This window comes from Necator americanus, chromosome IV (assembly GCF_031761385.1).
Source record: "Necator americanus strain Aroian chromosome IV, whole genome shotgun sequence".
In the NCBI taxonomy this organism is placed as follows: domain Eukaryota; kingdom Metazoa; phylum Nematoda; class Chromadorea; order Rhabditida; family Ancylostomatidae; genus Necator; species Necator americanus.
Genome location: NC_087374.1, coordinates 35,594,315 through 35,607,310, shown reverse-complemented (window position 1 = coordinate 35,607,310; position 12,996 = coordinate 35,594,315). Strand labels below are relative to the sequence as shown.

The following is a 12,996-nucleotide window of genomic DNA, read 5'->3' as shown; positions in this document are numbered from 1 at the left end:
AAAAGACGTGGTATGAAATAGGGCTTCTGTATATGCACAAATATGTCAAGGTTTTGCAATTTTTTAAATGTGTGGGCGGAGGTCGTGCTAGGTCCCTGTTCTCTTCGTTGATTTCTAGGGGTTTTAATGTGTGAGGTTTTCTTCGTTAAGTTTGGGGAGGGAGATATTTTCCTTCACTTTCAGGTACGTACGGGACCTTCAGGGAAATACTTCCTTGCCATCAAATTTGTCGTTTGTCCGCCAGAAGTGTTGGAATTTCAGGAATGAAGTCTTATTGCGTGTAGGGACTACTGTAAATAGCCGTGACTTCATTTTGGACCTTAAGAAGTTCATCTTCACAAATTCAACAATTCCTACTGATTTAGTGCCAATTGTGCTTGTGCTCGAATCGAATACATTCGAGGAATTATTCGAAAAACCGGCTGTTCGAGCTGTTCTTTTTTTCGGTCCAGAAATAACAGAGGAATTCGAAGTATTCGTCTACTCGCTGATTTCAGACCACTCATCTATTCGAGCTCAAAAGAGAGTGGTTTATTTGGATTTCTCTTCGATAGCAGGAGATGCCAATGTTCCCGAGACAACTGAGTCGTGGATAACGGAAGGATGCGAACATGAACGGCCGTAAAAAAACGAGAACTTTCTTTCTATGAGGAAGATCAAAGTGGAGGGGAATTTGAGGAAAATGTCAAAGCGTCAAGTGGAACAGTTGGCACGTTAAACGTAGTTCGAAGTAAACATATGGCGGTTATATTTGTTATTTTCATATTTTGTTCCCGTATATTGTGATATTTAATCCCCTTCCTTGCAATGGAGTTAGATCTCAGGATTTACAAGTTTTACGCTATGACAGTAAAAATACAGAAGTCAAGTCCTATAATAAACAAATATGTAATTAACAATTATGAAGAACAAATGAAAAAAAGTGCGACTAATGACTTTGCACAATCTCGTACTATCCAGATCACGTTAGTTGGAACAAAAACTTACGAATCGAGCTATTCTCCATTCGAGTATTCGAAGAAAAACAATATTTTTTGAATAATTAATTCATCCACACCTTCTTGAGGCTAGGGTTTTTCTACTTATTTGAACACTCGTTTCAACAATAAAGGTGTTAGAATTTTTCATAGCTCGAATGAGAGAGATTCATGAAATCAATTTGAAAAACCGCTTACTTTGAATTCATAGAAAGTTCTCAAGTATAGCTGGTGACGAGATTTAAAGGTGCAGGTGGGTGGCGGGCATTACGATCCTGCAATTGATTTGTTTTCGCCAAATTTTTGACCAACATCGATGGCCAGTGCTTCCCACAGTCTCCATCCACTTCTTACTTTTCTTCAGTGCACTTCGCACCTTCGTGCCTAGTTTTGTTTTCTCTTCATTCTTCCCGTTATCATCCTTATTTTGCTGTTCGTATGATTTGCTTCAAGTGTTTGGCGGAAGTTGGCATGGATCTCATAACGGCATTAGAATACAAACTCTTGATATAGGCGAAAAGGGAGTTTTTTTTTTTTTTTTGGGGGGGGGGGGGGGAGGGGGCACCCAGGACTGCTCTAATTGTATTGCACGTGGGGCGCAAAAAGTTGTTCTTGGAGCACAAAGATCGTTCTTAACTGTCAAATGCGGATCGCTGAGGAGCCATCCCTGAGGTTATTTTCGGTTTTTTTCTGCATTGAAAGTACTACATGATATGGCTTAGGTACTTCTTCGGCTTTAGCCTACACACTATGGATCCTCTAAGACGAATGCTTAGGCTTTAGGGGTGGGAAAGGGCGTTCGGCTGAAGCAGAACTGAGAGAGCGAGGAGTACGCGTGTCAGTCATGCAATCCACTGTTCTAATTTGCAACCATAATTGGCGACAGAAAGAGCGCACGTTGCGTCGCGTTTACCCGGCTGAACATATTTGTTACCTACTATATATCTATATCTAAGTTTTCATATACATTTAATTCCTCAGAAAAGCTACATACATGTAGATTACACCTTGGAACCTACATAATCCACAAGACGGTCTTAACTAACACTGTGTGGACAAGTTACGAGGATCTCAGCTCTATCTATCAAGGTTATATCGGACGTTTTTCATCTGCGCAGGATGCGTTTTCACTCGAGGACAACGCCACTTACTGAGATCAATGCGTGGGGATGTTTATCTATTACAACAGATTAAAGAACAAGAAGTCTGAGAATAAAGGTCTCGCGCTTTTTTCAAATCTTTTTTTTTCAAATGGGAACACTACACTCGTGTTTCATGTCGTATTGACCCGACTATATATGGTCGGGTCAAAACGACATAAATCACGAGTGTAGTTGCGGTGGATTTGCGACTGAAACGGCGCGGTGGAGGCAGCAGTTGGAACCGAGATGGCACCGTCGCAAACTGCAGCGATGAGTGGTGTCCGCAAGGGTTTCACCATGCTCCTAGCCGCTACGCTCCACCGCACCGCCCCGAGAGAAGCCGCGTACGCAATTGCGTACATGCTTCATGTCGTTTTGACCCAACTATACGTAATTCTCGACTTTTTCTATTTTTCCCTTCTGATGAGACAGATCAAGATCAATTCCAACGCTAGTCTGAAATAGATTGTTTCAATTCCGCTGTGCGTACAGAATATACACTGCTGTGGATTCCGTTCTATTTTCCAAATGGATTACATGGAGGGATGACTAAGATAAGAAAAACCATCCAAAACCAGTTATTGCTCCGATGTTCACAACAACAGAGGGAAATCATTCGAATTTGCCCAGCTTAGATTAGGTTTGTGTGGTTTTTTTTTTTTAAAGAAAATAACAACGCAGTCTAGCTCAGACAATGTCAAATTTCCCGCACTTATGCGATAACATCGTACACACATTTGTAGACTAACTTACGCGTACGTCTCTAGTGGAATGGGACGAACACAACGTCGTTCGGGAACAACACTAGGACTTGAGAACTCCTCGAACAAATGTTCCGAAAGTACAGGCGAACGTTAGCGCCCTCTTAGTCGTCCTCAAAGGAGTGTACAGAGAGGGCAAAGCAATCGTAGATTGATGTGCTTGACGATAACACGTACTTTTACGTGTGTGTGTGGATTTCTGAGTAAGATTTCGGGGATTCAGATTCCAAACCAATCCATCACTCCCTGGCTGTGATTTCTATAAAATCAAATAGCTGTTCGGATAAGAACTGACTCCAAAGAATTCTTCAGGCAACAAAACTACACGCTTTGGACGAAAATTTTCGCGAGGATGTACTCTCCACGAACCGGGTATGGGACGCTGATGCGTTAGGACTCACTCGGTGTGGTTGGACCTCAGTTTGTGCGCCTCTATCCCACCATATCACCTCATTTGAGGTGTTTTGAGTAGTTGTAGGTGTGCCATCTCGTTATGCGATAATTAAAACGAATGAATCCTACACTGCAGAAGCGAAGGCGATTTCTTGTAGCTTAGTATGAACTCTTTTTTTTCAAATTTTGGTGAATATGTACCAATATCAATATAATAACTCAATATCACGATCTCATCCAAAAACTAAAATTTAAAACTACACAGAATTGGTAGAATTACCGGAGTGGTTTAAAAGGCAACGTATCGCAAAGTTGGCTTAGTGTGGAAACGTAATGAAATACATAGAGGCTAGAGTGTAGACTACGACTATAACGTTGCCCACGCTCAACTTCCCTTAATCGTTCCGGAAAACTGCGTGGGAACGGTGTTTTGTTTCCACGAGGTGCGTTAGAACGTGCTACCCGTGAACACTTTTCGATACCCTCAGCAGTTTGTTAATTGGTTTCACTTGAACAGGCTGTTGAGAAGACCTCATTGATTCTCATGCGCACGCGAAGTGACGCGTTCCAACTTATCCAACTTCCAACTTATCACGTAGGAACAAATGTCGTTTCCCACGGCGCTTTTCTCGATGATTAGTGGAAATTGAGCAAGGCCACGGCCATGTTCGTAATCTATATTCCGATTTCCATGTTTTCTACCAATTTTCCATAATGGGTCGATTTCATGATCCGCTGCCATTGAAAGGACTGTTAATTTCACGGTTTTTCTTTAGAGACGAATTTCCAAATCAATTCATTTATTCTTTGTCGGTATTCTTTATAATATTGTCTATATATTCTTTATCAGTCAAAATGAATATTTATAATTTTGTCTTCTTTTGGAATTTTAGTTTTCTTTTAACCAGTGTGCAGCGTAGCTTCCAAACTGCGGTCACTTTTTCGCTTTTTGATGTTTTTTCCTCACACCCGCAGCCATATCGGAATGATTCATAGGCAAGCTCCCGTTAAACTCGGGGAATTCTTTTGAACTTCTGACTGCAGCTCAAAAACGTCGTTCTCTGGACAACACTGGTCCAGAAGCCGCTATCAGTAGCCGTGTTCTCAGCATATGATGCGGAGAAAATCAACCGATCAATTTTCTTTTCATGTTTATTGGGAGAAAAATTGAATATATACATCGAGAGATCATATGGCTCAGCCCATCATAGCGCCCATCATGGCACCCATCATTGCTCCTTGTACAGGATTTCCTCTAGCACCATAACCGTAAGGTCCTTGTCTACCATAGTACGGTCTCATGCCACCATATTGTCTACCGCCGTATGGTCCATAACCTCCTCCATACGGTCGTCCACCATACGGTCCTTCAATTGATTATTGTAGGAATATTAAGATAAGGTGAAGTATATTTGTACTAACCGTACATGCCACCAAACTGAGCTATCGTAGTTGCAATACAGAGAGCTACCAAGATAAGGAGGCAAAGGTTTCGCATATTCTGAAAATGATGGCAGTTAGTGATTGTCCGTCCAGATATGGAGATGCCTTACGGAATTCTTAAAGGCATCACTCCACGAATTTGAGGTGGTACGGATTTCAGATGGAGTATTCGTATACAGGATGGGAGACTACGGAGAGGGGGTGATTCCGTCCATTTCTTCCTAATTGCCGTAAAAAACGGCCCGGAAGATATGGCTTCGGGCGTTGTGGCGCACTATTTTCTACAAGGAGTTCGACTGGAGCGCGACAGCCTTAAGCGGCGCCGCATCTTCCGGGCCGTTTTTTACGGCAATTAGGAAGAAATGGACGGAATCACCCTTCTCTCCGTAATCTACTATTCCTTATAAGAATACTCCACCTGGAATCTGCACCACCGTGGGGTGATGCCTTTAAAAGTCTCAAAGAAGACAAATCGGAGAGAAGGAGGAATGTGTGGTTCGGTATTCTGACCAAATTGCTTTTATACTCAGCTATCTTAGCAAATATCAACGAAACTTATCAAGTCCCGTTGTCTTTTGTTTTCTCTTTGTGAAGGAAAAGAGTAACCTTGAACGAACCTGCCATCATCGCCTTTCAACGCTGTTCTTTTACACCGCACGTTGACTGACGGTCATTATGTTATTTATACAGAAGGAAGAAAGGATGACTCAGTATCATTGGTGGGAATTTTTCTGCGTATTAACTTCTATTCAAACATTTTCTTCAAGAAACTGGAAATAGAAACCAAAATAGTCAATTTTGTCCCGTAGTTTTATTTATTTATTTGTAAACAATCCATCCTCTCTGCTTAAGAGCTCACCTGACACCTCTTATTTACTGAGATAACAAGTTTTTACTTCATCATCCGAGGCAGTTCCTCTGTTTATAATTTTAGTTTTTTTTTCTTGTTCAGAGTCAACAAGTGAAACCGAGAAAGATTGTTTTGAAAGGGCATTAAACCTTTATTCATTGGTTTGAAGAGGACGAAAATATTGTTCTAGCAGTTCTACACCTTAAAAAGAAGAAAAAAAAAGTCTTAAAAGATACGCATTTACACCTTTTTCTGAGAACGATACACTTTTTCCCGTTGTCTTTTCTTCACGAATAAAACATGAATATTTAAATAATTGGGAACTACTTTTAATTTTGTTCCCACTATTTCCCTATGTCCTACTATTACTATTCTAACTGACGGATCCTGATTTCTCTCTTTCTTTCTTTTTTTTTTTTGATAATTTCGTTACCATGGTCGTCCACCCTTCAGAGGAACATACCACGAATCTGACATGGTTAGGGAAAAGCTAGAAAAAGCGGGAAAAGTTAGAAATGGTGTTGTAGATTGGATTCGGAGTGGTTCCGCCTATCCTTTCCTAATGATGGGGAGAAAAAACGCCGTGAGAACCTCTTTAGTTCCTACGAGATGTATTAGAACACAACTCTTTGTTCCTGTTTCGGTCCCATCAGCAGATTATTCATTGGTTTCACTTCAATAGGTTATTGTGAAGACCTCATCATTCCTCGCACATGGATGCGGCGCGTTGCAACTGATCTCGTAGGAGAGAACGGGATCTTCCACTCTGTTTTTTACTACTATTAAAAAGGAAGGATGGGGGGAACTACCCCGGTTCCCGGACTGCCATTCCTAGCTTTTCTCGCAGATTCCATGACAACGTCAGATTCGTGGTATGCTGCCTCTAAGAGCCGTTTTATGGACAACTAGACAGAGTTGAGTTTGATCGTACCCATATACATGAACTTCATCTCTAGCCCTATCTACTAGTAGTAGAGAACTTCAATTTCGTGGTATGTTGCTCTTGAAGTTGGCAGTATTAGATTATAGCCGTCTATTTACTTTTTCGACTTCACTCAATCATTCAATGGAATTTTTTTGGAGAGATGATTGATAGAATACTTAGATGCTACTCGTGAAGTTGGCGGTGTTATAAATATGCTTTTTTTGTACCTACTATGTTCTCACTGGGATTTCGTTAAAAATTAGCTGGGTATAAGCCAAAAATCCAAAGCAACAGCCTTTTTTGGCACAATTTTTGTATGTAACGTAGCTGAGTTATACAAATATAAACAAACAATCATTTTATTGAACTAACGGCAATTATTCTTTGTGAAACTACAGAGATCGTTAATTATTCCAATACCAATAGTAATAATAATAATCTTCAGAGATCTTCAGAGATTATTCCAATACCAATAGTAGTAGTAATAATAATAAAACTCTGTCATAAAACAGGCAGAATAAGTCTTAAAGAACGGGTAAAACGATGCGTAATTGATAAAGTTATCATTTCCCGACCATGCTGCCCAGCATTGCACCGACCATCGCTCCTCGAGCTGGATTTCTCATTCCGTACGGACCACGCATACCGTAAGGTCCTGGAAAACTGTAGTTTAGAGTTTGTGAATTGATATTCGTAGCATTCATAATTTCTCGGTTCAAAATTAAAGATCAAATAATTTCAAATCAAAAGATAAATTCACTCATACTCAGAATTTCTCAGTTTGAAATGTCAAAAAAAAACGGTTTTTTTCCGAATGACCTTGACTATCATGCTTATCTTCTAAGAAAATCAAATTTAGAGCAGTTTTGTACTTTACTCTAAAATTTCGATCATTTTTTTAGAAAAATAATTCATTGAATGCGAAAATATCCTGTATTTAAGCAATCTTTGTAAGTCGATTCACAAATGAATGATATAAAAACAGTATCTTCAGAGAAAACAAATGTTCTCACCGAATCCCATTCCCATTGGACGCATTCCCATAGGTCCCATTCCCATAGGTCCCATTCCCATAGGGCCCATTCCCATAGAGCCCATTCCCATTGGTCTCATCATTCCCATTCCCATCGGGCCCATCATTCCCATTCCCATCGGGCCCATCATTCCAGGACCCCATTGGCCGTATATCGATGCGATGCAGATAGTCGAGAGTATCAAAAAAATACAACGCATATTCTGAAATATGACAATATAATCTCAGCAAAAGAAAGATAGGATTAAAAAATCAAAAAATGGAAAAAAGCACTTCAGTTAATTTTCTACCTCTAGCAATAACTTTTTTTTTCAAAAAAAAGGACAAAATTACCTTTTCACTTGATAGAATCGGGTAAAAATTGAGTTCACGCTAATAATATAGAACGCCGAGGATTATATCACAGCGAACACTTGACAGAACACGAACAGTTGAGATTAGTCGACCTTGTACCGTTCTGGCCGCCTAAGTAGCCCTCATATCGGCCCAGTGACCTCGTGGTGTGACAATTTTGGTGTGACATGCGGCCCATGGCGGTAACAACACCTTTGCTACCGGAACCGCTCGGAACGATAGCCTTTAGCTGTGTGTGATCTTCGATGTCTCACTTATCGATCCATGTAAGGATCGAGCGAATTAATGATCTGCACGTTTCTCTGAGGTTCACTTCATTTCAGCAGCTCAAGTAATAGAATAGTAAACTTATGGATCTTTTCAGGATGTAAAGTATATTGGCACAGGCTAAAGGAGCCGTAATATCCCTTAGAATTTTCGCACTTACTCGCTTAGGAATAGAAGATTCTGTCGAGTTGAAAGGTGGTACTAATAGTACAGGATGAAATCGAATGGATGGATGTGGATACAAACTTAGATGGAGAACTGGAATTTTCGAAAGAAACCGATATATTAGTAATTAAAGAGAATTAAGCAAATTAGGGAAGGAATTAAAGGCATCACCCCTCAAATCTGAGGTGGAACGGATTTCAGGTGGAGTATTCGTATACGAGATAGTAGATTATGGAGAGGAGGGTGATTCCGTCCATTTCTTCCTAATTGCCGTAAAGAACGGCCCGGAAGATACGGCTTCGAGCGTTCCGGCAGGCTATTTTCTACAAGGAGTTCGATTGGAGCGCACCAGCCTTGTGCACTCGCCGCATCTTCCGGGCCGTTTTTACGGCGATTAGGAAGAAATAGACGGAATCACCCCCCTCTCCGTAATCTACTATGCCGTATACGAATACTCCGCCTGAAATTCATACCACCTCAGATTCGTGGGGTGACGCCTTTAAGGTGTAAGAAATCAACGAAATCTTTTATCTCCTATCCAAACTTTATATTAAAACCCTCGGAAAGAATTATTCCTTCCCTGTGATGTGCAGATCTTGGTGGATTTTATTCAAAGATCCAATGTTTGTGAAGTTGTAGTAACACTCAGCAAATGTTGGAATCTTAGAGCCGTGGATTGTTGTTGCTCATCAGAATTTTAGTATTCTGGTAGGATTAGTAGAAATTCTCTGTAGAACTTGCTCCGGTCGGATTCTTTCCGTTTAGGACCATCAAAAGGGTGGTATGGCCGAGAAGTTCTACATATTTGAAATCGAATAGTAAACCATATTCACTTAAATGATCTGGGAGGATAAAAACACTGATTTAATACATCGGCCTGGCCCCTGTAAGTCATTGTATAGGCCAATACGCGTTCATAAATCTTAATAATTTTTTAAATTCTATTAATTTCCAACACTCTTTCTCAACGATTCCGACTTATAGTGAAAAAAAAGCGGCAAAAAAAACGCAGTAAAAAAATTGGCACATCTCAAGCCAGAGAAAGCCAGAGACTCTATGCTCCATCACAAGAGGTCACAATCGTTCTTTACCTTTTTTCCTTAAATAAACTTTGTGTGATATGATAGTAAACGGTGCCCCTGTTACCACTTGGATAATTTGCGGAATTCTAGCGGTCGATCCGGTGTGCACGGTGCCCCACCGGACTTATCCCAGGTCATTCAGAATTTCTATGGGCTTCTGACCAGGTTGTGGAGATTTAACATACCAGAAAAAAAGATTTACAAAAAAAAATAATCACCGCAGAGAACGTATAGGTCGAATAATTTTCCTGAAGCTTAAACACATATATTTCTTTCTTTTTTTTACATTTCCCTACATACGTAGGATTTATTTACATATTTCTCTATGGGAAACGGTTCGCAAACATGTGTGCATTGTATTTCAGCAGGTGATTTGTTCTCGTTTGACTGCAGATATATGGGAAAAACATTGTCATGGGGATGGTGAAGCAAACATAACATTGAAGCAACTGAATAACAGTCGTTTTTTGTTGTTGTTGTTCTTGTTTTGTGAACAAACATATATAGAGGGTTAGGAAAAGCTATTGACATAAACATATTGCATTTCTGTGTTCACATATCAATGACATACACAACACCAAACGTTAAGGGAATGTTTTTTTTTCTTTGAAATAAGGGCATTTTTTTCAAACGATTTCATTTATTTCTTCTTATAATCAATTTAGTTATCTATTTTCTGTTTATCTGTTTTAAGATTTATTGTCGACCAACATATTTCCTGAGTTTCTTATGAGGTCAAAGCATATTATATGGGAACATGATCGTTGGAATTTCTTTTCCTGGCTTCTTAAAGGCCGCAGCATAACACGAAACTGACGATGTTGGGTCTTTATGAGCAAACATAGAGTTCCGGAGGTGTAGATTACGAGCACGAGCGCTGCCCGGCTCATTTCCCCCTTATCTTCGTGAAAAAGGGTTTGGAAGCGTTCTTATTCCGTCAAAGTAGGTGAAAACGAACTAATCTTGTGTACGAGCGCAATCACGAGCGATAAACTCAGAGCAAAATTCATTGAACACTCCTGGGCAGCCTATTTGAATAAAACTTATGAAAAGGCTACTAAGGGAACCGTGACGTGTACAATGATGGTGCGTTCTAACGTATTTCGTAGGAAAAAAGTAGTTCCTACGCTGTTTTTCAGGGGGATTAGGTGAAACTGAGCTTGGCCCCGCTCATATTCGTAATCTATACCTTCGGAACTCTACATCTGTCTGCCGAGATTTCAACAATGTCAGTTTTGTGATGCGCTGCCTTTAACAGTGTGCTCCAATGAGTTCGTAGTACAGTAACTACATGGGTTATTCTCAACATTGTTCCGGCTAAAGGCTACATTTTGTAACCCAAGGGTATGTGAAGTTTAAGGGCAAATTTCCGTAGGACACGGGCCTCGAACTTTCGGGAGATTACAGTCCGCCCCTGATCTTCGCCAAGAATTCTGAGAGTTGTTATGCCTTTACGCAATGTTAACTGAACTATGTCCTTATGCTAAATGAGACATCGATACAGCCATCAAAGCAACTAAAAGTCCCGAATCGTATCCTGTACAGATTCAGCCAAGCACTGGTTATGTGACCTGCGACGAAGCGACTTTGTAAGTCAACGACAACGAATCAACAGAGCCAGCAAATCCTTGTATTTTTTTACAGGATGCAGCGCAACAGATGCAATGAAAACGGTTTCAAGCTCACGTCTGGGTTCTATCGTGCACCAATATTGACCCCCTGGACGTGCAGAATCCTAGCGTACTCCAATTGCTGGGGGTGATCAACCTTCTAGGCATAAAAGTTCCTTACGTCCCTCCTCAATTTGAAATTGTAGTAGTTATTTTTTTAAACACTGAAAGAAGAGGAAAGATGGATCGCAGATATTTGTGTATCAGTGTCGAAATATCCAGAAAGATAAAAACAACAAAAAAGTTATCGAAACGTCCGAGAACAGTGACTGATGCTTTTTGCAGTTTTAAAAGCACAATTGAACCGCTTGCTGGACCACGCCGATTCCAAATACTCAGAACTCACATATTGAAGAAGGGCTGATTCAAATATTTTATAAAATAAATGTAAAACTTTACAATAATACACAATACAAGGGGTCAAGAGTTCTGATGCACCATGTACATCAAACAGCATTATACATTAAGCACATTAACATTTAAAAGAAAATTAAATATGTTTTTATTTTGGTGACGTAGGAGCAGACGTAGTGGATCCAGGGCTATCGCATATTTTACACGTTTGGGCACAGAGAAACTCTTTCATTGAAGACGGGTAGAATTGGCTCGAACAGAATCCATTGTTGTTCCATTCGACACATCTGAAAGTACGAATAGCTAATAGCTATCATGTTTTTTTTTATTATATATCCAACCGGGAATTTTTTAAGCGAAGTTTTTATTTTGAAATTTTCAAAAAGTGAAACAACATACCTTGGAGTTCTATCCAAGCACGGGGTCTCGCATAAATTGCATGTTTTGGCACATTGTGTGATCATCACGTGCTTGTATCTTTCGTTCGTGCACAATTTTTGATACCGAGAACAGTCACTGAGGGTATCTTTGCAGTTCTGAAATCGTAATTGGATCATATTCAGGATTTGGAGTTTTTATAGCTTTCTTTCTTGTTTTTGTTTGGGAGGGGGAAATGGGGGTGGGAGAGGGGAAGAGGGGAAAGGGTACTACTACCTCCAGCAACGAACAATAATTATGAAAATCCTATATAATGAATTTGCGACGAATCAAAATCTTTAGTAACAGTTCTTTCCTTCTTTCTTTCTCTCTTTCTTTCTTTCTTTCTTCACCTTTTTGTGAATATAACTAATAAAAGAAAAAAAATATCTGGATAGGGACTCCTGTAAACTACCGTTAAGAGCATAAAAATGTCAAAAATATGTTAGACGTTTAACGGAAGAAAAAAGAGCATCTCAGATCCATGAACATCTTTAATCGAGCCTGAATACTCTGTGGAACAAACTTGTAGTAAAATTTCTAATTTGTTGCTATCATACAAACGACAGAAAGTTAGGTTCCATAGCTTTTTGAAAAAAACAATTTAGAATTAGCAGGATTATGGATAAAGGACAAAGTGCACGGAGTTGATCAATTCCTCCTACGAGGATTACGCTTTCGACTTCAATTCAGAATCGTTTGAGGTTTATGAACTCGCGTGCAGCCTTACGAGGACTTGCGGGGTCGAGCTATCCTCCTAGGCAAGTCTCGTATTAATTTATCGACGCCGCAGGAAAGAAAAACGTTGTTGGTACCAAGGCGAATTCGAACCTTCAATCGATCGTGCAGGTACAGGTGAGCTTCTTACCGGTTGCGCTACATCAGGCCTTAGGAAGAAATAGGGGGTTTGGGAGCAAACTGCGGATTTGCTTGTGATTTATTAGGACTTCTTGCTTAATTTTTCCCGGCTGATGGATTGTGAACAGAATTGAAATTTAAAGTGTGCTAACCGTAGTGTCGTTATCGGGTGCCGCTCTTATTGGAGCCGCCGGAGCTGCTTGAGCCTGGTTCTCAATGTCCGTATCGGTCTCGGTCTCTATCGGAACTGTTGACGCAATCACAACCAAATATACAACCAATATCCACATTTTCTAGAAAAAAAA

The 12,996-nt window shown here is 40.1% G+C and overlaps 1 protein-coding gene across 4 annotated transcripts; it reads right to left on the bottom strand.

Moving 5' to 3' along the window:
• Nucleotides 1-4,470: 4,470 nt before the first annotated feature.
• RB195_003735 (uncharacterized protein) lies at nucleotides 4,471-12,981 on the bottom strand (the record flags this gene model as incomplete). 4 transcript variants are annotated; one of them, XM_064201512.1, is made up of 8 exons in its annotated part: nucleotides 4,471-4,640; nucleotides 4,696-4,774; nucleotides 7,067-7,146; nucleotides 7,505-7,727; nucleotides 7,858-7,864; nucleotides 11,590-11,703; nucleotides 11,816-11,952; nucleotides 12,844-12,981. In XM_064201512.1, 8 exons carry the CDS (start codon nucleotides 12,979-12,981, stop codon nucleotides 4,471-4,473), a joined length of 948 nt encoding a protein of 315 aa, XP_064057391.1. The 4 variants fall into 4 exon arrangements, with proteins under 4 accessions (XP_064057391.1, XP_013301646.2, XP_064057393.1 ...); XM_064201510.1 differs by lacking the exons at nucleotides 4,471-4,640; nucleotides 4,696-4,774; nucleotides 7,067-7,146; nucleotides 7,505-7,727; nucleotides 7,858-7,864 and having other exon boundaries at nucleotides 11,565-11,703; XM_013446192.2 differs by lacking the exons at nucleotides 7,067-7,146; nucleotides 7,505-7,727; nucleotides 7,858-7,864; ... (1 more) ...; nucleotides 11,816-11,952; nucleotides 12,844-12,981 and having other exon boundaries at nucleotides 4,696-4,771.
• Nucleotides 12,982-12,996: the final 15 nt, after the last annotated feature.